The sequence below is a fragment of the Anguilla anguilla genome, chromosome 12, assembly GCF_013347855.1.
Source record: "Anguilla anguilla isolate fAngAng1 chromosome 12, fAngAng1.pri, whole genome shotgun sequence".
In the NCBI taxonomy this organism is placed as follows: Eukaryota; Metazoa; Chordata; class Actinopteri; order Anguilliformes; family Anguillidae; genus Anguilla; species Anguilla anguilla.
Window position 1 is genome coordinate 15,574,578 of NC_049212.1, and position 20,439 is coordinate 15,595,016.

At 40.0% G+C, this 20,439-nt stretch overlaps 2 protein-coding genes across 6 annotated transcripts; one reads left to right on the plus strand and one right to left on the minus strand.

Moving 5' to 3' along the window:
- Nucleotides 1–1,028: 1,028 nt before the first annotated feature.
- Nucleotides 1,029–16,275, plus strand: il4i1 (interleukin 4 induced 1). Of its 5 annotated transcripts, XM_035384845.1 has the most exons (8): nucleotides 1,029–1,119; nucleotides 3,542–3,564; nucleotides 11,866–12,080; nucleotides 12,187–12,299; nucleotides 12,544–12,745; nucleotides 13,270–13,344; nucleotides 14,013–14,149; nucleotides 14,425–16,275. In XM_035384845.1, exons 3-8 carry the CDS (start codon nucleotides 11,880–11,882, stop codon nucleotides 15,188–15,190), a joined length of 1,494 nt encoding a protein of 497 aa, XP_035240736.1. In that variant the 5' UTR covers nucleotides 1,029–1,119; nucleotides 3,542–3,564; nucleotides 11,866–11,879; the 3' UTR covers nucleotides 15,191–16,275. The 5 variants fall into 5 exon arrangements, with proteins under 5 accessions (XP_035240736.1, XP_035240738.1, XP_035240737.1 ...); XM_035384847.1 differs by lacking the exons at nucleotides 1,029–1,119; nucleotides 3,542–3,564 and adding an exon at nucleotides 4,325–4,371; XM_035384846.1 differs by lacking the exons at nucleotides 1,029–1,119; nucleotides 3,542–3,564 and adding an exon at nucleotides 8,989–9,007.
- Nucleotides 16,276–16,989: 714 nt separating this feature from the next.
- On the minus strand, nucleotides 16,990–20,105 carry timm8b (translocase of inner mitochondrial membrane 8 homolog B (yeast)). Its single transcript, XM_035384851.1, has 2 exons — nucleotides 19,834–20,105; nucleotides 16,990–17,546 (listed from the first exon to the last, which is right to left on the minus strand). The coding sequence occupies exons 1-2, from the start codon at nucleotides 19,942–19,944 to the stop codon at nucleotides 17,379–17,381; spliced, it is 279 nt and encodes a 92-aa protein (XP_035240742.1). The 5' UTR covers nucleotides 19,945–20,105; the 3' UTR covers nucleotides 16,990–17,378.
- Between the last annotated feature and the right edge of the window lie 334 nt (nucleotides 20,106–20,439).

A 20,439-nucleotide genomic window follows, 5' to 3' on the forward strand; every position in this document is an offset into this window, starting at 1 on the left:
AAAAAGCTGTTCATTGGTTTCAATAAGTCACTTCTACTATCTGAATGACAAATAGTTTACCTTTTGATGTCACATTTCTTTTCTCAATTAGACAGAACAATCCATGAATATTGCATATTCATTTAAGTACTTGTAATAATTCGGATCACTTATCAGAAGAGATAATTAATGTTTCTATTCTCTAATGTGTTGTAGCACAAATGATCGCTTTTGAAATACATTACGTTTTGGATTGATTAATTGATAAACCAGATATCAGTCCTAAATAGTCGGCACCTGGCCAGTGAATCTAAAGCGTTTGTGGATAATGAACAGTTCAGAGGCAAAGCAAATGATAACCAACAAAACCAGTATTATTTTAAAAGTCTAGCCGATATTTGTGTAAATTAGAACACATTTTAATAAGTTAAATCACGAATGAAAAGAGCTGACAGGCTTGCCGGGTAGCGATATCTCCTTCGTCACAATGGGGTATCTGTAAGAATACACGAGAGTCCCGGTGTCCATTTTGGGTTTTTAATGGCACACACAACACAACCACGCGAGGGTACTCCAGTCTTATTAGTTTATTTGGGTGTGCTCTTGGTAATTTATGACTATTTGTTATAGACTTTGGTGTTTTAGCTGGTTATAGCAGGTTTTACTGCACAGTTGGGGAGGGGGAGGGGGAGGGGGAGGGGGAGGGGGGGTGTGCAGAGACAATGAAGTGACAGCATCTCCAAAGCACAAACTTTGAAAAAAATCAGCACACAGAGATATTCTCTTGGATCAGGGGGGTGTTTTACAAAGCAGGACTACTGAGTTAGCTGGGACTGAGTAAAACCCAGAAACCCCAAATCTGGAACATAGACTGAACTAAAAAAGAGCTGTTCCAGGTTTTACTCAGTGCAGTTATCCAGCTAACTCAGTAATCCTGTTTCGTGAAATACTCCCCTGGTCTGAGAACTCCTGCTATAGTTTTGTGAACGATTTGTGGTTTATATATTGCATTTTAAATTCTGCATTGAGAGTTCTGCTCATTTCCACAGAATATGCATTCAGTGATGTGTCGGGAGATCTCCATTCTCAACACTTGATGGACTTGCAGTGAACGCATGAATCCATACGGTATCAAACAAGGTAAAATAATGAGCTGTTAAAATGCAGCAAAACACATTGCATATGATTTCAGAGAAACAGGTAAACAAATCAGGATTATATACAAGCATACCTCAGGAAGCACAGAGGGAATTAAGAAACACCTGAAAAGACAACCTGTTTTTGGAAATGTATTGTGACCTGGCTTTCTGCCATTTGAATGCCATTGCAGTTATCTCCCCATGGGAAAGTGAGAGTAAGAGCTTCTGGGTGGTTTATGCAGATGAAACACTGGGTTCAGGATGTGGCTGCAGTGGTCTCCTCAAACTCTCTGCAGGGCAAGAGCAAATGCCCCAGCCCTGCATGCTTGCCTGGGAAATGGCCCCCATAAGCGATGAGAGGATGCTGCAGCAATAAGAGCAGCTTGGGTCTGAGTTATGCCTGGCGCAGAGCAGACTTTGTGCAGTTAGTGTTTTTAGAGCTGACAGGGAAACTACTACATCTTCAAGCTGGGCCACAGCTGGTATAAAAGCAATAATCCCCTAGCGTGGGCGCTGATAGGAAATGGACACCACACAGGGTCTGCTATGCATACGCCCCAGTCCTTGTGCAATTAGAAATATGACTGGATATACCAAATTAGTAGATTTTAAAAATTTGCTAGGAGTAAAATATTTACTCAAAAGAAAGCAATGAAACTATTTGTTTTTGCTTAATAGCAATCATTAGTATTCTTCTTATTTCTGTAAAGTGAGATCACCTCAAGTTTCACTGATAGAAACAGAAAGAGAATGTTCTGAAGTCCTGAGTACACAAATATGTCTTAATATACAAAATACCCTCCTTTTCTTTCAAATAGGAGAATTGTCACCTTGGTTGGCATATCTCAAAGTGAGGTGACATAACAGATATTGGACAATAAAAAACCTGAACACTTATAAATATATAATGGATAAATACAGAGTTACAATGAATAATTATCCTCTATTGAGTGCAATAATGCAATGGCTTTGTCATGGTAGTGCAAGCAAATCATCTGTCTGGGTTTCCTTGGAAACACCACCTGTTTTCCATTCTCCTCCACCTGTTTCCACGTCTCACCTGTTTTCCATTCGAGCGCTGAATGACCAATCAGTGGTAGAATAAGTGAGGGCTGCACTAGCTCAATCCTTTTGTGCACGAGTGGAAAACGGGCGAGACACAAAACAAGACCATAGCACAAAGGCACGGGAACTGATTAATGTAAAATAGAAAAAAGATAAAGTGAAAAAATATTGTACTTGTCATTCAAAAGCTAATCGAAATATATTTTAGGCCTATAGTGGGTGTTCATCGCTCTGGATAAGAGTGTCTTCCAAGTGATTGTAATATAATGCAATATATAACATAAATCATAAATATAAGTGATGAAACTGTAAATGAGAATATTACATGCCACCTGTGACGGATGAAAAAAATATATTTATTGAATGGAATTCCAAAGAAGGCGGCATGATGGTGCAGTGGGTAAAACTTTTGCCTCACTGCAAGAAGGTTGTGGGTTCGAATCTCGGCTTGGGGCCTTTCTGTGTGGAGTTTGCATGTGTCTCCCTGTGTCCGTGTGGGTTTCCTCCCACAGTCCAAAGACATGCAGGTGGGCTGATTAGAGACTCAAAATTGCCCATAGGTGTGAGTGAATGGTGTGTGTGCTCTGCGATAGATTGGTGGCCTGTCCAGGGTATATTCCTGCCGCTCACCCAGTACACACTGGGATAGGCTAAAGCATCCCCTGTGACCCTGCTCAGGATAAGTGGGCATAGATAATGGATGGATGAAATTCCAAAGAGCTTAGTGGGTAAACAAGATAGAAATCCAAGACATTGTGTTATTATTCAAAGCATGAATATTTCTTTCAAAGAGCAGAATTAGATTCTTTACTATTTTGCATTAATTGTTTAATATCTTATATTATAAGAAGCAATCTATACAAAATTATAATGAGTGAAATGTTTCTTCTAGCCTAACAATCATTTGTGGGAAACAATGAAGGCAAACCCCACAAATAAAATAGGTGCAAAAGGAAGTTAAGAATGTAATGATTTCTGTTTGCCACCAAAGGCAACCAGCCCCTGGTCTCAGGGAGTCCAATCTTATCCGAAAAGGGCCAGTGTGGATGCAGGTTTTTGTTTAGGCCCATAAGACTCCTGATTCTATGTACCAAGGTCTAAATCGAAAACCGTGATTAGCTGAATGAGTTGTTGTAGTGCTGGGCTAAAACAAAAACTAGCACCCACACTAGCCCATTTTGGATAAGATTGGCTACCCCTGCTCTAGTCTCTAGTTCCAATTATTTTTAGGTATCCTTGTACCCATGTTTGTTTTTATACCTATCCATATTTTTGTTAAATCACTTTTTCTCTATTTATGCTGGTTCCTGCTTTTGGGTGCCTGCACTTGGGTCCACACCTCGGTCCCCACATTGGAGGTGGAAGGTCCAGGGGTCAGAAAGTAAGTCATGCCTCATGTTTCTTCTGTTCACAAACTTCTGATCACCTCTTGCTTGTAATCCCTGATGTCAACTGTGAAGGCTACAACCTGTTGCTAAGATTAGGACTGAAAGTGAAAAAAATATGCATTGCATGTGTGTGGTACGGTATGCCAGCATGTATTTTCCATTAACGGAAAATACACGCTGGCATAGCATGCCACACACACACACACACACACACACACACAATGCATATTCTTTCACTTTCAGTCTGAATCTTAAAAACCCCAATACAAGTTGAAGCCTGCCGTGAGTACCCAGTTGCCAAGAGAATATTCAAATCTTAGAGATCAAAATCAGGTAAATCAATCAAAATAAATAAATAAAAATGTTTAAAGAATGAAAGAAGAACTGAAATCATTAGAGTGCATATTATAGTACACACTTGGGGATAAGCATGCCCTGGTAAGCAGAATTCAGATTGGACTTTCCAGTAAACCAGAGAAATTTACAATGTGTGTAATACATTTTTGTGGAAGTCTCTCAGTTTCTTATTATCACATGAATCTCACAAGAGAGAACTTTTTGTTTCATTTGAATTCTTTCCTGAAAATCCATAATCTATATATCCGTAACTGGCAGTGAAGGGGAAGCAGGCAGGTACACGGATCTGAGAACAAGAACAGAAAAGCACAGGATTATTTCGGACTAATTTCGTGAAGCCGACGTGGAGTATCAGACGGGCTGAGACAATGATCTGGCGAAGATCTGTGGGTGAGCCGAGAATAAATGCAGGAGAGGAAGCGTGCGGAATGCGGAGAGTGCAGGTAAGTCATATTAGTCTAGATGCCGGGGCTGAGGGCGAGAGTCCCCCTACACTGCAACGGAGAACAAAGATTGTGTGAGAAAAGACAAGATACGTGAGGCAAACACAAAACATGAGAAACACAAGGGATATGACAGGGAGAAACCGGTTTTAAAAAATTGGGATTATATACAAGCATACCTCAGGAAGCACAGAGGGAATTAAGAAAACACCTGAAAAGACAGAACCTGTTTTTGAAATTTTATTGTGACCTGACTTTCTGCCATCTGCGATTTGAATGCCTACACAAAGATCTCCCCATGGGAAAGTGAGAGTAAGAGCTTCTGGGTGGTTTATGCATATGAAACAGTGGGTGCAGGATGTGGCTGCAGTGGTCTCCTCAAACTCTCTGCAGGGCAAGAGCAAATGCCCCAGCTCTGCATGCTTGCCTGGGAAATGGCCCCCAGAAGCGATGAGAGGATGCTGCAGCAATAAGAGCGGCTTGGGTCTGAGTTACACCCGAAGCAGAGCAGAGTAAATATTAAACACACATGCACACACACACATACTTTAAACACTATATATAATACGCTGAATAGTCTTAACAACTTATGGGATGTAACTGAAAATATATGAAAGGGAAGAGAGCTCAGTCACCAGAAAACACTCGTTAGAATAATGTAGATCATAATCCATAAAAATAATGAATGAAAAAATAATGATTAAGGAATTAACAAACATTCTCAGTGATAGATACTGTCATATGCTTTTACTTATGAGTTTACTTTTTATGAATTATGTGATAAAGACAATACAAAAATATGGACTTCACTCTAAAATGCTGAATAAAGGGAATTTAGTTTCACTTTAAATTAGAAATAATATTTTTTTTTAAATGATAACAAACAAACAAATAAATAAATAAATAAATAAATTCAGGTACACAGTAAAATTTCCAGCATTCATTCAACTCTAACCGAGTTTATGTGAGTCCAGTATGGGCCATATGTACACTTTTAAGAGTTCATTTAACCCTGCTGTTGTCCTCAGGATCAAAAATGACCCTCTCTGAGTTCACAGCAGTGGAGAGCTCCTGGGGGTATGCTACGAAAAAATCATAACATACCCAGGGTTTCTGTACGATAGCTGGCTTCAGAAAGCCTAACAACCACAATTCAGGCTTGACCGATATCGCAAAGGTGCTAATCCACTTGTTAAGTGAACACAGGCTTTGTCAATCAAGCTCTGTGCACATTGGCCATGTCGGCAATAATGAGCCTGTATAGCATGTACTCAAGTACTGTATTAGACTGTACTCAAGCAGTGCATTCTCACCTGAGGGGAAAAAACTGATGTGGACAGACATGAAGAACATAAAATGGTCATATGTAAAAAAAAAAAAAAATAACACCGTTGTTGCTAGCAAAGCCGGGGGCAAAAGATTGTAATAGTGTAAACATGTTCATTAATATACCTTGTTTACCTTACCACTGCTAATGAATACATCTACACTAATTGTCCTACAGTGTATTCCAGAGCTCCTAAACTTTACACTTGATGCAGGATATTTGAAATATTGCCTGAAGCAATCACACCAAAGTTTATTCATAAACTCAAGAATTATGAGACTCAGGCCATTGCCCAATCATTGAAGGAAGTAGATACCGTTGCATAGTGTTTCAGATGCTTGCATATGTGGGCCTACTGGAGATGGAGAAAAACAGAGATATACAGGGAGAGAGGGGTAGGAGGGTAGAGCACATAAATGAGAAATAAAGAACAGGTGTGGTGGGCAGAAAGGTTTCTTATAGGGGATAAGCAGAAGTGCAGTGTTCGAGGCATGGTCCATCTCCTCAGCCTCAGCTGTTCTAGCTCCATTTCAGTGAGCAGTGCTTTTAGCTGCTGTACTTGCATACCGCCAGGCTGTTGACCAGCAATAATTTTTATGATCTTGCACGATTTGAATACCATCTTGGTCATTGCCGGCTTCAACTGGTACAGTGGTATTTAAGATTCAGATTGAAAGTGGAAGAATATGCATTGCGGATGGGGGTAGGGGAAAATGCCTACCCCCATCAGCAATAATCAGCAATAATTAATGTTGATCAGCAATAATTTTTATGATCTTGCACGATTTGAATACCATCTTGATCATTGCAGGCTTCAACTGGTACAGTAGTATTTAAGATTCAGATTGAAAATGAAAGAATATGCATTGTGGATGGGGGTAGGGGAAAATGCCAGCATGTATTTTCCATTAAAAGATCTATCACACTAAAACCTGAAATATATAAAGTAAAGTATTTTTAATTTGTAATTCTTTTTATACCACATATTTACAAGTGCATTGTCACAAAGTTTGTTCTGGCAGTAATTAATTGATTTATTTTTTTGTAGAAAGCCCAGAGCCTTGCAGTTGAGCAAACAATGCAAAACTTTGGGTGTGGCTTACCTATGTGGCATCTGGAACGGTTCACCTGTTTCTCAGGAAATATTGCATTTGTAGAGCCAACGATACTGGTATTATATTGTCCATAATACTGTGCTATTCCCATAAAAATGAAGAAATGAGTCAACAATTAAGTTTCTAATTTCTAATCTAATTTATCTGAATGGTTCTAACCTTTTCCCCCCACAAACACTTGCACTAACTGCCACTGAAACACTGAGACAAAGCAGTTCTTTTCTGGAGTGTGGTGCAGGGCCGGATCTAGAAGTGGGCAAATTTCTGCTGTGCCCACCCAATTGGTCAACTTTATTCTGCGCCATTTGAATCTGCCAATCACTTTTATTTCATTCGCCCCGTCAGAATTTCCTGATTTCTGATTTGCTGGTTGGACAGAACAAAATGGTAAATGGTAAATGGACTGCATTTATAAAGCACTTTTATCTAAAGCGCTTTACAATTGATGCCACTCATTCTCCCTTTCATACACCAACGGTGAAAGGCTGCCATGCAAGGTACCAATCAGCTCGTTGGGAGCAATTAGGGGTTAAGTGTCTTGCTCAGGGACACTTCGACACGCCCAGGGCGGGGGATCGAACCGGTAACCCTCCGACTGTCAGACAACCACTCTTACCTCCAACAGTATAAACAATAAACAACAGAGATGCCTTAACTCCGATATTCTGCGGGGCATTTGTAGTCACCTGTGACAGTGGAGGAGGAATATTAGCTCATTCTTATTAAAGCTTATTCTTGTTCAAATTTAATTTCTAATTTATTGTTGCTGTAGTTTGTTGTAGTGTTGTGTTGAATAAGGATCTTTGCTGGTATTGGTTTAGTTTACTAGATAAATAGCTAGCTAGCTAGCTAGCTAGCTAACGTTACTGTTAGCTAGCAAGCACACTAGAACAGTATTTAACATTTGGCAGTTTGCTAACATTGATATCAGGGCCAGTGGGGCCAGTGCCCCGGGGCCTCGGACTGCCAGGGGGCCTCCAAGCCTCAGGCCACGCACGGTGCGTAGCCCAAGACTTCCGAAGGAAGTTGAATGCCAGGGCCCTCAGTGCACACAGCGCAAGCTGACCACTAGGCCCCTGGGTGCTTATAGCATGAGCTAACCACTAGGGCTCCCCAGACCCCTCAGCGCTTACAATGTAAGGGCCCACGGGCCCCTTGGTGTTTAAAATGTGAGTTCACCACTAGGGCCCCCCAGACCCCTCAGTGCTTACAATGTGACGGCCCCCAGACCCCTTGGTGTTTAAAACGTAAGCTGACCACTAGGGCCCCTGGGCCCCTCAGCGCTTACAGTGTGAGGGCCCTCAGTGCTTAAAGCGTGAGCTGACCACTAGGGCCCCCGGGTGCTTACAGTGTGAATTGACCATTAGGGCCCCCAGGCCCCTCAGTGCATACATCGAACGTAACACCTGGGTGTAAAACCAGACTTCGTTTTTGAAGCTCACTTCCTGGTCTTGTTGAGAGACGTTGCTCACTAGCGCCACTACGGTTGAGTCCAGTATAGGTGTTTCCATATCCCGTTTCCATGTAAGTCTGTGGTACAAATGCGGTCAAAATACAAAGTCAATAATTTTTTCTCACAAGAACAAATAGTCACAATATGTGTATTTTATTTGTGTTATGACTGTCCATGGGCCGATTTCATGATTTATTGTGTCATTTGGGCACTGTTATAACATTTGTTGTGATACAATGAGGTACAATTTGCGTCACTTCCTGATTACTGCAGAGGACTAAGCTACAGTAGGGGCTACAGTCTATGGTCACTGGGGTGGGAGGTGGCGCCTCTTGGCCTTGACATTGCGGCTCCGACTCATTGTCCAAGGTCCACCTGAAATATGAAAATGTCCATGTGCTAAATTTTTCTACCCCTAGAAGTCAGTATTTTGAGGCTCAAGTAAGTGCTAGTGCTCACACCTCTGATACTTCTCTATTAAAATCTTAGCCTATTCCTCATGTGCAAATAATTTTGAGTAATTTTGCATGCAACTGTATGTAGAGTGGTAATGTTTAAGAACAGACACATCAGTTGTGCATTAAAACTAGGAAAACAGCTCAACAAGGTGAAAAGGTGCCCACCCCAAATTTCTAATTGCCCCCCCCCCCCCCCCCCCCCCCCCAATCTGAGAAGTCTAGATCCGGGACTGGCTGAGCTTCTTTTACTGTTAACAACTATCTGCCAAGGGCTGAATTAAAGGTAAGTCTACAGTGCTCCCAATGGATGGCTTCATCCATAGCGCTCACTGTCTAGCACTGGAGGCACAGCAGTTAATTGACAGCTATGACAGCAGCTCCAGACATAATACAGTAAGAACTGTGTAGGAGGCTGGCTTGGACTCCCTAAAGAATAACTGAAATCATTACAGTGCATATTATAGCACACTTTAGGGGATAAGCATGCCTTGGTAAACAGAATTCAGATTGGACTCTCCAGTAAACCAGAGGAATTTACAGTGTGTGCAATACATTTTTGTGGAAGTCTCTCAATTCCTCATTACAACATGAATCCCACAATAGATCACTTTCCTGAACATCCATATTGTGTATATAATCAAAGTACTTGTGAATGTACTGAACACATCTGTAAAATAGGTCCCTGATGGTGGAAGCAGGATTGGATGTTCAAAGATGAACACTTTAAAAAATGTCTTGCTCGAGGGGGATGGGGGGGGGGGGGGGGGGGGGGGGGGTGGCTGGGATAAGGTACATTGTCATGGGCACTGAGAGGAGGAGGCAATACTCTGTGAACTTCTGCTAAATACTATTGTCCCAGGCCCGTGAATAATATATTCATATCATTGTGTAATGGACCTGGGAATTTCACTGAGTGCACACATCCTAGAGACATGTTAGCATGTCTAACCAAAACCTTTTTCTCAGTTTTCATTTTAAAAAACGTATTGAGTTTTTTCAAATTAACATGCAAACTGTAGAAAACAGGTCATTATAAATTTTGTTGAAACACAAATAAATATTAAACACACATGCACACATTCACATACTTTGAACACTATAATAATACACTGAATAGCCTTGACAACTTGTTGGATGTGATTTAAAATATATTAAAGACAAGAGAGATCTGTCATCAGACCAGCTGTCCTTAGAACGATGGAGGTCATATTCCAAAAAAAATCCGTTAACATTAATGTATGAAAACATAATGGATAACAAATTAACGAACATGGACAGTGATAGAAGCTGTCAGAGTTCGCTTCTTATGAACGAGGAGATAAAGAAAATTCCGACATATGGTATTGCTGAATACGCTATTTGTTCTAAACCGGGAAGTACCTTGCTTAGTTTCAAATTGTGCCGGGGCTCGTGATTGCTATCATCGAAAGGAGGCATAAAAAGGAGGATGGCGATTCCGGATTCATTGTACAAGAGCTCCATGAACATGGCCAAGACCACTCTCCGTAAGTAACCTACAGCAACATGCTGTAAAATTTACCAGAATTAAGCGTAATAGCCTACATATGTTATAGCTCCTAATATAGCCGATCGATGCTTTTTTTGTGAAATGTATTAGTCTTATTCTTATTCTTATTCTTATTCTTATTCTTATTAGCGTTTCACCATTTTATTCCTTAATTACACGAGCACAGACAGCCAATATCGAATCAGTTCTAAATAAATATAGACAACAAATAAAGCACGGCTTCACACCTGTTTTGTCCATGTGATAATACTATGATGGGGTTTTTATGGTTGAACCTCGCTAATCTAATCAGTTCAGTCAGGCTGACCCTTAAGCTTGTGTGGGAAAGTATTTTATTCTTAACAGAAAAGTCTTCGGTATGTCTGTGATTCCACGCATTCATCCATCAATTAGGCTATTTAAGGATTGACTGCCTGGGGTAACGCGTTATACCACAGCTTCATCAAAATATAGTTCCAAGGACAACTAAATAGCCTACTGAAAAATAGTTGTGTTTATACAAGCAGATTTCATGGCATATTTGGTTTGTTGGTTACAATCTATCCCAGGTAAGTCATTCCAAATAGCCTACGCGCCGGTAGCCCACATAACTATAATTGGTCAAATGACAGGCTAATGGTAGGCTACTTACTAATTCAAAAGTTTTTGAGGGTCTTCTGTATGATTTTATAGGAAATTGTGGTCCAATAAGTCGTAGGGCGATTCTGTTTTAGATTGTAGACTATAGACTACGTTATAAAATAAATGAGTATCTTTTTTCTGTGATGTCAGATTGAGATACAGCCTAAGCGGATCCACTGTATTCTCCAAACATTCCTCGGTTTCGATTTCGAGTTTGAGTTTCTTTTTCCTACGATTAGTTTTAGTCAGAATTAAACCAAGGCGCAGAACGTCTGGATTCAGAAGTCAGCGCATGTGTCCATGAGTCATGCAGCGGAGTAGATGAGTTATTTTTAAACGTTATTTTAAATAGATCACATAAAAAACTATGTGAATTATTATTATAAGGTTGTAACTGTTTTGATTCGTTTGTTGCTTTGGATTGATTAATTTATGTAAAGCGGGAGGAATAACCTTTGTTTAAGGCTATTGATAGTTTAAGAAGACTGCGCAGTAAAATGTCCAGTGTTAATTCAACTCTACCAGTGTCACTTAAACTCTTAACAGATAACATTTGGCCCCACATTCCAGAGTGAGATCAAATGTTATCTGTTAAGAGTTGAATTAACACTTTTGGAGTTGAATCAACACTGGACATTTTACTGTGTAGTAGGCTACATGACGTGTCTGACTTAACCCGTGATCCAGAAAGTCCCTTGGAATTTTTAATGAACAGCCTTATCGGGAGGAAATGAGTGACATCCTTAATGTTATAACCACTAGTCGTGTAATTTCCCTGAAATATGTTCGTCCCTTTATTGGAAAAGTGATTACAGCCCATTAAAGATAACATTTCTTAGTGTTACTGATATAAAAATAAATAATAACACTACCTCATTCCAACGAGAAGCTAATCAGTTTATACTTACACAATACATAGTGCTCATTACAAATATGATAGGCTAACTACTAAATAACACCTACATAGCAAGTATTGTCTTTTTTTCTTGTAGTAACGATTGCTGCCATGCTGGTCGTGGCTCTGAGGGCGAAAGCGGACATCGACGACCCCCTTTTCAAGTGCCTGATCGATAAAGACTACAATGAGATTCTTAATATTGTGCAGAGAGGTCTTCCCCATGCAAAGACACCACGCCACATCGCTATAGTCGGCGGAGGCATCGCAGGTCTGACGGCCGCTCACTTCTTGGAAGGGGCGGGTCATAAGGTACCTTTTCATCTCACGAAGTCGGAGTTCTTAACGGACCCGCTTTAACGAGAATGTACTGACTAAACGATGAAGGTAACGCGAACTGCTTTGGTTTGATTCTAAGGTGACGATAGTTGAAGCCAGCGGGCGTATCGGCGGGAGAGTGGAGACGTACAGGGATAAGTGGGGAGGCTGGTATGCTGAGTTCGGTGCTATGAGGATACCCAGCTTTCACAGGTAGCATAACCCATTATGTCAAGTGATTGAATGTTCTGCCTCAATTTTAGCTCAGCCAAAGTTCAGCTTGAGGTTTCTTCTCAAACAAACATGCCCTCCTGGGTAGCATATAGGCTACTTTCTGACGAAGGAGAAGTGTACATGTAGGATAATGTAGCTATACATGAGTAAAATAATGGTATACATATTTTATATGAAAACAAAATTACTGGGGAGACTAAGCAAAAACCAATGAATTTTGTAGAATCCTGCTGAACTTCACTCAAAAGATGGGCGTCCAACTGAACCCTTTTATCCAGGACGACATCAACACATATTATCTCATTAATGGCACGTTAATGAAGACGTACAAAGTGAAAAATAACCCTGATGCACTGAACTACCCTCTGAAAGAGTGGGAGCGTGGGAAGTCAGCCAGTGAGCTCTTCAGCATTGCTTTGTGGAAGGTGAGTTTCTTCATGGAGAAAACCATAGCTTAACAGGCATTTTGCAGACGCTCTTATCCAGAGCGACTTACACAACTTTTAGCTCACACAACATAGCTTACATCATGGCTCTTCAACTGCTTCCTGGGAGCTAGATTATTTTTCTAAATGGTAAAAAAAAAAAAAAAACATTACCACTGTGAGGTATAGAACAATCTGAGTATGTGGTACTGAAAATGTGTGTTAACAGAACTTGCCTTACTATTTGTCTATAGTATAATGTATGCAAAAGCAGATCTGCACATATGAGGCATCTAAAGAATATTTTTTTCCCCCCACCTCAGTGCTAACTGGAGCCAGAGTACATAATATGGTGGGCCACATCAGACCCTCAGACTGCCATTTGAATAGCCCTGTTGTACAGTTGTTCTGCATGTATTAGACACATTAAAAACAATGACTGTTAGCATTATCCTGGTATATTGGGGAAAATTAATCAATATAGCGTGACATTTTTTGTGTAACACATATTTAATTGTTTACAGATTAGAGACGACTTGAAGAAAAGTGGCAATAACTGCACAAAAATTTTGGAAAAATATGACTCCTACTCTGTTAAGGTAAAACATTTGACGCATTACTCCTCTGGGGGAAATAATAATTTTGTCTGTTGTTTCTGTGCTATAACACGGATTGGAATTATTTTATTACTTTATGACCAGGTACATCATCGCTTTTGCAGGGCAATGCAGTTGACTTAATACAGTGACTATTATGACATGCATGACCAGCTCATAAATCATCATTAGCAATTCTAAGTTAACCCCTTAAGTCACACCAGGCCATATTCGGGCCGCAGTTTATTTGCATTGATTATGTTTTTTAATGGTGAAACTTTCAATCAGTCTGGTTACACAATATACCGTTTGAAAGTGTTAAAACTCAAAGTTCTATCTCTAAACTTCCACTGTGTTTGAGTTCATGTAACTTGTTTTCTTTCAGAAACATTGAGAGTAATTCTGACTCCCAAGGGTTACCTTTCAGAAGAGCATATTATGCCTGTAGTCAAAAGGGTTCTAGAATTGTAAGCATTTTAGTTTGGGTGTATCATTTTCATATTTTTTAAATTGGCGATACAGAAGGGGTTAGAAGTATTTTTCTACCTCTAAGCAATGGTCTTCCCCCTTGTTTCATCATCGTATTTCAGCAGCAGTTAAACTGGGCACCTAAGCTTGGTGGATCAAAACCATTACCATTTTACCAACACAGCTCTCATTTTCGCCTGTAGGAGTACCTGGTGAAAGAGGCACTCCTGAGCCCTGGAGCACTGCAGATGATTGGCGATCTCCTGAATGAAAACAGTTTCTTCTACACAGCGCTGACAGAATCTCTGCATATCCAGGCCGATATCAACGACAATACTACGTCAGTACAAACACATCACTGGATACTCTCTCCAAATGTCAAGCAAATAGGAAACATACACATTCACAATATGTAACGTATTTGCTTGATACATCAATATTATGCATCAATCACATTTTATGTTATCCATTCACAGACCTGGATATAGAAATGTCAACTTTAAGATGTTACCTTTCCTCAGGGTTACACTCACAGTGTTAAACTTAATTGCACTAACAACCGACACCTGATTTTCCAGGAAGAACAGTGGAGAATATTATTTGTTTGCTCTCCAGGTACTATGAGGTCACTGGCGGTTTCGACCATCTGCCAAGATCATTCTACGAGACTCTGAAAGGCACCATACTCCTCAACTCCCCGGTCAGGCGCATCAGTCAGACGGAAAGTCACGTCACCGTGTCCTACCAGGACCAGCACAACTCCGCTGCCTTGACCAACCTGACGGTCGACTACGCCCTGGTCACAGCCACAGCTAAAGCTTCCCTCTTCATTGAGTTCCAGCCTCCACTCTCATCCAAAAAGATGGAGGCCCTGCGGTCTGTGCATTACGCCAGCTCCACCAAGGTGGTGCTGAGCTTCAGTGTGAGGTTCTGGGAGGAGGAAGGCATCAGGGGTGGGAAGAGCATCACGGACCTGCCGTCCCGCTTCATCTACTATCCCAGCCACAACTTCACCAACACCACTGGGGGCGCAATCCTGGCCTCCTACACTTGCTCGGATGACTCCACCCTCTTCCAGGGCATGTCTGATGACAGGGTGAAGGAGGTGGTGCTGAATGACCTGGTGAAAATCCACGGCGAGGGCATCCGGCGCCTCTACAATGGGGGCGTGGTGAAGAAATGGGGCCTGGACCCCTACAGCCTAGGAGCATTTGCCATCTATACCCCATTTCAACACACTAGCTACGCTAATGACCTTTTCAAGAAAGAGCACAGGATCCACTTTGCTGGAGAGCACACAGCCACGCCCCATGGCTGGATTGAGACTGCCATAAAATCAGCGATAAGAGCTGCAAAAAACATAAACAATCTCAGGGAGTAGCAACTGCCAGTGTGGCACACTCAAAGCCAGAAGGCACAGGGAGAACCTGGCTGGAGGGAAGACTGCTAGGGGAACAAAACTGGCGGTACTTGACTGAAAAAACAATGTCAGAATTGGTGGAATTAGTCAATGAATTTCAGAAAAAGCAATACTGTTATGCAAATGTTTCAACTTTATATGTTTGGAGGGAATGTGGTGCTTTTGTCAAGTTATTTCTAAATGTAAACACTTAGGTTTTGTCACCTGGATTGCATTATGTAAAGATATGTGTGATTTCACAAAGTAGTGCACTCAAGCAACAAAACATAAGATACATCATCATTCTATGAATTTGATTCTTGTACTATACAACTTTGACAAAAGAATGTAGGATATAATTTTATTGTTGGTATTCATCCAATTTTAATGCCAGTTGATCCAGATCATTGTATTTAAGGAATATGTAGCTTGCATATTTTATATATATATGAAATCCATTAATTTACAACAAAAAATGTGTGCGGTTTTACAGCCTTATATATATCCATAAACACAATTTGTACAAAGTGGATAATTTTCTTTAGGAATTCAGGCAAAGGGTATACACTCACCTCTTTCTCAATGAGCCAGCTGAAAGCGATTGCTTCTCTGAGTTTCCACCATCCACCATTAAGCCTATAACTTGGTCTTAAATGCAGCGAAAGGAAAGAGTGCACGTTTAGTGACCTCAGGTAAGGAATTCAGCAAAAGGCTCAGTCTTCTGATTTTACTTTATTTTTTTAACATTTAGGAGATACTTCTCAGCTGATTCAAACTGATTTCATGGTCTAAGGCACTGAAGGTCTGACTGCAGTCAGCAGCTAAGCGATGCAGAGCTTTAAAAGTGATTGTTAATATCTTAAAAAGCTATCCTAACTATGAATAGTAAAAAGTAATAATTTCTAGTATGTTGTACAATTCCAAACTTCTAGTAGGTTTCACATTTAAGATGGAGTTTATATGGATTATAATTTCAGAGAATTAATCATAAGTAACCAATTCCAAGTTTGCATTTTTTTTAAACGAAGAACGCCGAGATTTCCATTAAACTATTATGATTAACTGATGACATGAGTTCTGATTCTCTCTTTAAGAAGCTCAATAAGTTCCCACACATCTGGAGGGCTCAAAGGTGGCAAAGGGAGATGGGTTTACAATTGTATCAATAGTTCTACTGTATATAAAACGCAGCAGAACCCCAACTGTTGAGATTGCTAAAAAAAAAAAAAAAAAGGTCCACATTATCAATGAAGGTAATATTACTTTTAGCACACGTGTTGGTAAGCCACATGTAGAGACAAAAGCCGGAAAATCCTTGCAGGCCTTCCTGAAAACTGGTTAGGGACCAGACAATTAATTCTGTGTCTTTGGCTCCACTTTGAGGACACATCGACACAAACACTGATTACAAAATTTCATTAAATCACCACTGCCAGACACACCTCACCACGGTACAAGAATGTGTGATACTGAATGCTTTTTTTTCCCAGAACACTTAGATTCATGGATATGCCATATGAATGGAATGGAATCATGATCTGATGTGGCTTTGTGTAACTGTCTGTTCTGAAAAGGAGCAAGATTGACTAAGTAGAACTGTTTCCCCTGGAATTCTTCCAACCAGCCTCACTTATGACTGGATATGACCAGCTACTTAAATAAAATATTAAAAAGTTTTAATACAGCTAGAAATGTGTACACACAAATTAATCACAGGACCTGAAAGATTCCTTCAAATGTAAAAAAAAAAAAATTAAACATCCGATTCCCTCAACTGATTACTCTGTAAACGGTTGCAACTGCATTGACTGCTTTAATTCTTTTTACATTTTTTGCTACATTCAACACATGTAGCATTATGGCAGCAAGGAGTGCGATAAAATGTTTTCCAACATAAAAACATGAACAAACATCTACATCACACATCAATCCGTGCACAGAGGGTCACAGGATGTTCTGTCCCAAAAGGAGAGGTACAGACATGTTTGAAGAACGGAAAGAAATATGCCGGTTCATAACCATATTCATTGTTGCTCTTGGTAACATTAAGCATGAGGGGTCATGATCGTATTTCTAGAAAGAGTCCATGACCCTACGAAGTGAGGTCCCAAGTGCAGCACACGTTTAGACTCAGAGTTGAGTCGGTGAGCTTTGGCCACGCACGGATGGATCAGTGTGCCCCCTTCTGCACCATCTGTGTGAAGCGGTTGGTGATGGTGAGGGTGGTGTCAATGAAGCGCTCCACGCAGCTAACGAGGCAGGTCTCAGTCCGTGAGTCCAGCTTCGAGCCTGGCTTCTCCACACACTTATCCCAGCACACGTCTGTGAAGTTGTGCACCTGTGACAGGAGAGAGAAAAGTCCAAAAGGCTCCATTTAAAATGTCAGGGATCCGCATGGGCCATTTAAATACATTAATTGGGATTATTAAGGAAGGAATATTGCACTATTGATCTTACGGTTTTGTAAGCTGAACTTGTTTAAAGACAATGGAGCCTGTTGTCTCATGTAGTCTCATTTCAATCTTTACAGGATATTAAGGTCCTGTAAAGGTCCTTTACTGTTTATTTAAAAAAATTATATTACATTTTTTTTAAACTATCCTTAAGCCTGTATATGTTCTGCACAACAAAAACACTGAACGTTCTGGATAAAAAGCATGTTACATATTACCGCTGTCATATAATTTCAAAGTACAATTTTATATTTTTATTTTTGTTGAACAAATTTATCTTGCAAATGCCTGTTTAATGCATTTTCACTGTGTTCAGACAATACCAGGCAAACAAGAGCCTCCACCAAAGGCAACAGTGTGGTGCAATACAGGCCCACTGATTTGGCCAATCTGTTTTTTCCATTAGAGCCTCAAATAATTGGAACGCAATACCCAGCTGTATCAAACATTTTACTTTTGGTTGTTTTAATTGACAATTAACATCCTGGTGGAAATTTAGTCAATCTTGTAACTATGAACCTCCTGAAATTATCCAGTACTTTCTGTCTACAAGAATTTCTTTGTTTACATGTTCTTGTATGTTGCTTATTTTTTAATATATATAATATTCTGGAGCCTTAATTGCATGTGTCAAATTATATGCTACATACTTTTTATAATTATATTTTTCCACATTTCTTTTTCTTTTCTGTTTCAGTTCATTGGTACACACCTTTTACCTTTATTCTTACTGTAAATTGCTGCTTGCACATATTTATTGTAAATCTGCCACCTTTCTACCTGCCAAGGGACTACAGATTAAATTTAGCTGTTAAGATCATTCCAGGGCAGTTACCGACTGTCCATTGTCCCTTCGAAATAAACAAATAAAATAAATAGAGGTGATGGAACCATTCCAACGATACTACACACCAGCAGTGGTTCTGTGACCAGAGATTGCTTAAGCCAGTCTGTATCTGTTCTAGAATGAAGGGAGGCCCATCTGGATTGGTCTTGTGAAGTATAAAGCCATACACATTGTACTTGACAATGTTATCACAGCTCACATTGTGAGGCATCTCACAATTTAGGAGTCTTACCGCAGGAAATGCACGAAGTGCATATCACTATTTTTATCTCAGGCTTTAGATAACTGCCCACCTGTTTGTTTCCATTAACTGCAACTGAATGATTTGCCTGAGGTTTATTTTATTGTAGGTTCAATATTTTATTTGTGGGCAAGACGCTGTTTGCTGGTTTCAGACTGCACAAACAACTGCACAATTTGCTTTCCCCCATAGTTCCAGTCTCGTCAAGGGCGATATAGCTGTAATTGCTTTAAAAATCTACCACTCCAACAGTTTCATAACAGCTTGCATTTTGTATTTAGATACCCCCAAAACAATGATTCACTTCTCCAAAAATAATATTTGGCAGAACAGTCGTCAATAAAATGAAGATACGCTATGGACGTAATTGCCGAGGCAGATCAGCGACATTGTTATTGTATGCAGGCAAGAATAAAATGTATGAAGATAAATATGATAGCAAAAACATGCTCTTATCCAACGACCTGACTTATCAGCTAGCTGGCTATGGTATGGTCACTAAAATACCGTCAAAACTCACAGCACGCAGACGGACGTCGGCACAGGCTTTTCATACACAGGATAATTTTTATTCACCGCGCATGCATTCATGTAGTTCGCTATAATTATACATTTCCAAATAATACGTACACTTTTGCGAACTACAAACTCTGCTGCACGCATGCAAATATTATTACTCACAAATCAATTATCATTAGGCCCTACGTGTTTGCATCTGTGCGAGTAATCACAAGTTATGATGCAGATTTGCAAAGTGATTATGATAGAATTTGGCATAATAGTACAGTCTCTTTAATATATAATAGCTGGTTGTAAAGATCAAATTCCAAAAATTATCAGGCAAAAATAATAGTTTTCATTAGGCCTTCCCTAGCTTGATAGCCAATTAGCCAGCCAAAAACGAGGTAAGCGGAAACATAGATATGTTATCACTATTACGGTTACTTATACAAACATAAACTGGACAACTAGCTGTTTAAACAATAATAATGTAGCTAGATGCCTAGCGCTAACGAATTACGTTAACTGAAAAGAAAAATACACTAATCGCTGGATAACAGCTGTTTAGCTAGTCGACCCATACCTGCGCCTGAAACTGCGCTTTCTGTTGTTCGATAGCAATCATCTTCTGAAGCTCTGTAGCCTCGGCCTTTTCAGAGGCACTTAAATCAAAACCGGAGTTGAAGTCGGCCATGTCACCCTGTATTGCTAATTGGGATTATTCACACTACTCGACGATTATTTTTTATGAAAAGCAATGACCTTCTACAACTCATCAAGTCGTATGCTATCCTTATTTGCCCCCTAACCCACGTGTGTTTCTATGCCGGAAACTGCAGAAGGAGGAACAAAGACACGGAACAACAGAAGATACGTTACTTTAGTGCACGCTTCTTTTTTCATCTTCCATGAATAGTGTTGCCGTCCATCGAGTGGAATATAGTCCACAATCGACATCTTGCTCTTTGAACTTCTGTTTGTGGGCATAAGTATTTTCTGATTATTTTCTGACACTTTAAATAGATGCATTATAAGACCAATTCTAGCTGAAAGCAGCTTGAGTATGGCAAAATGTTGCTGACTGAATAAATGCATATTTAATCATATTTTGTCACTAGATTACACAAAATGTATGACTAAAATTATTACTGTAATCACTTTAATTTAATAGTATGTTTACTGGTGATGT

Excerpts from the sequence above, each read along its gene's own strand:
- timm8b (XM_035384851.1), bottom strand. The coding sequence starts at position 19,944 with ATGGCCGACTTCAACTCCGGTTTTGATTTAAGTGCCTCTGAAAAGGCC. Across the intron at positions 17,547-19,833 it reads AAGCGCAGTTTCAGGCGCAG|GTGCACAACTTCACAGACGT; the intron begins GTATGGGTCGAC and ends CTCCTGTCACAG.
- il4i1 (XM_035384843.1), top strand. The coding sequence starts at position 10,172 with ATGGCGATTCCGGATTCATTGTACAAGAGCTCCATGAACATGGCCAAG. Across the intron at positions 12,081-12,186 it reads TGGAAGGGGCGGGTCATAAG|GTGACGATAGTTGAAGCCAG; the intron begins GTACCTTTTCAT and ends TTTGATTCTAAG. Across the intron at positions 12,300-12,543 it reads AGGATACCCAGCTTTCACAG|AATCCTGCTGAACTTCACTC; the intron begins GTAGCATAACCC and ends TGAATTTTGTAG.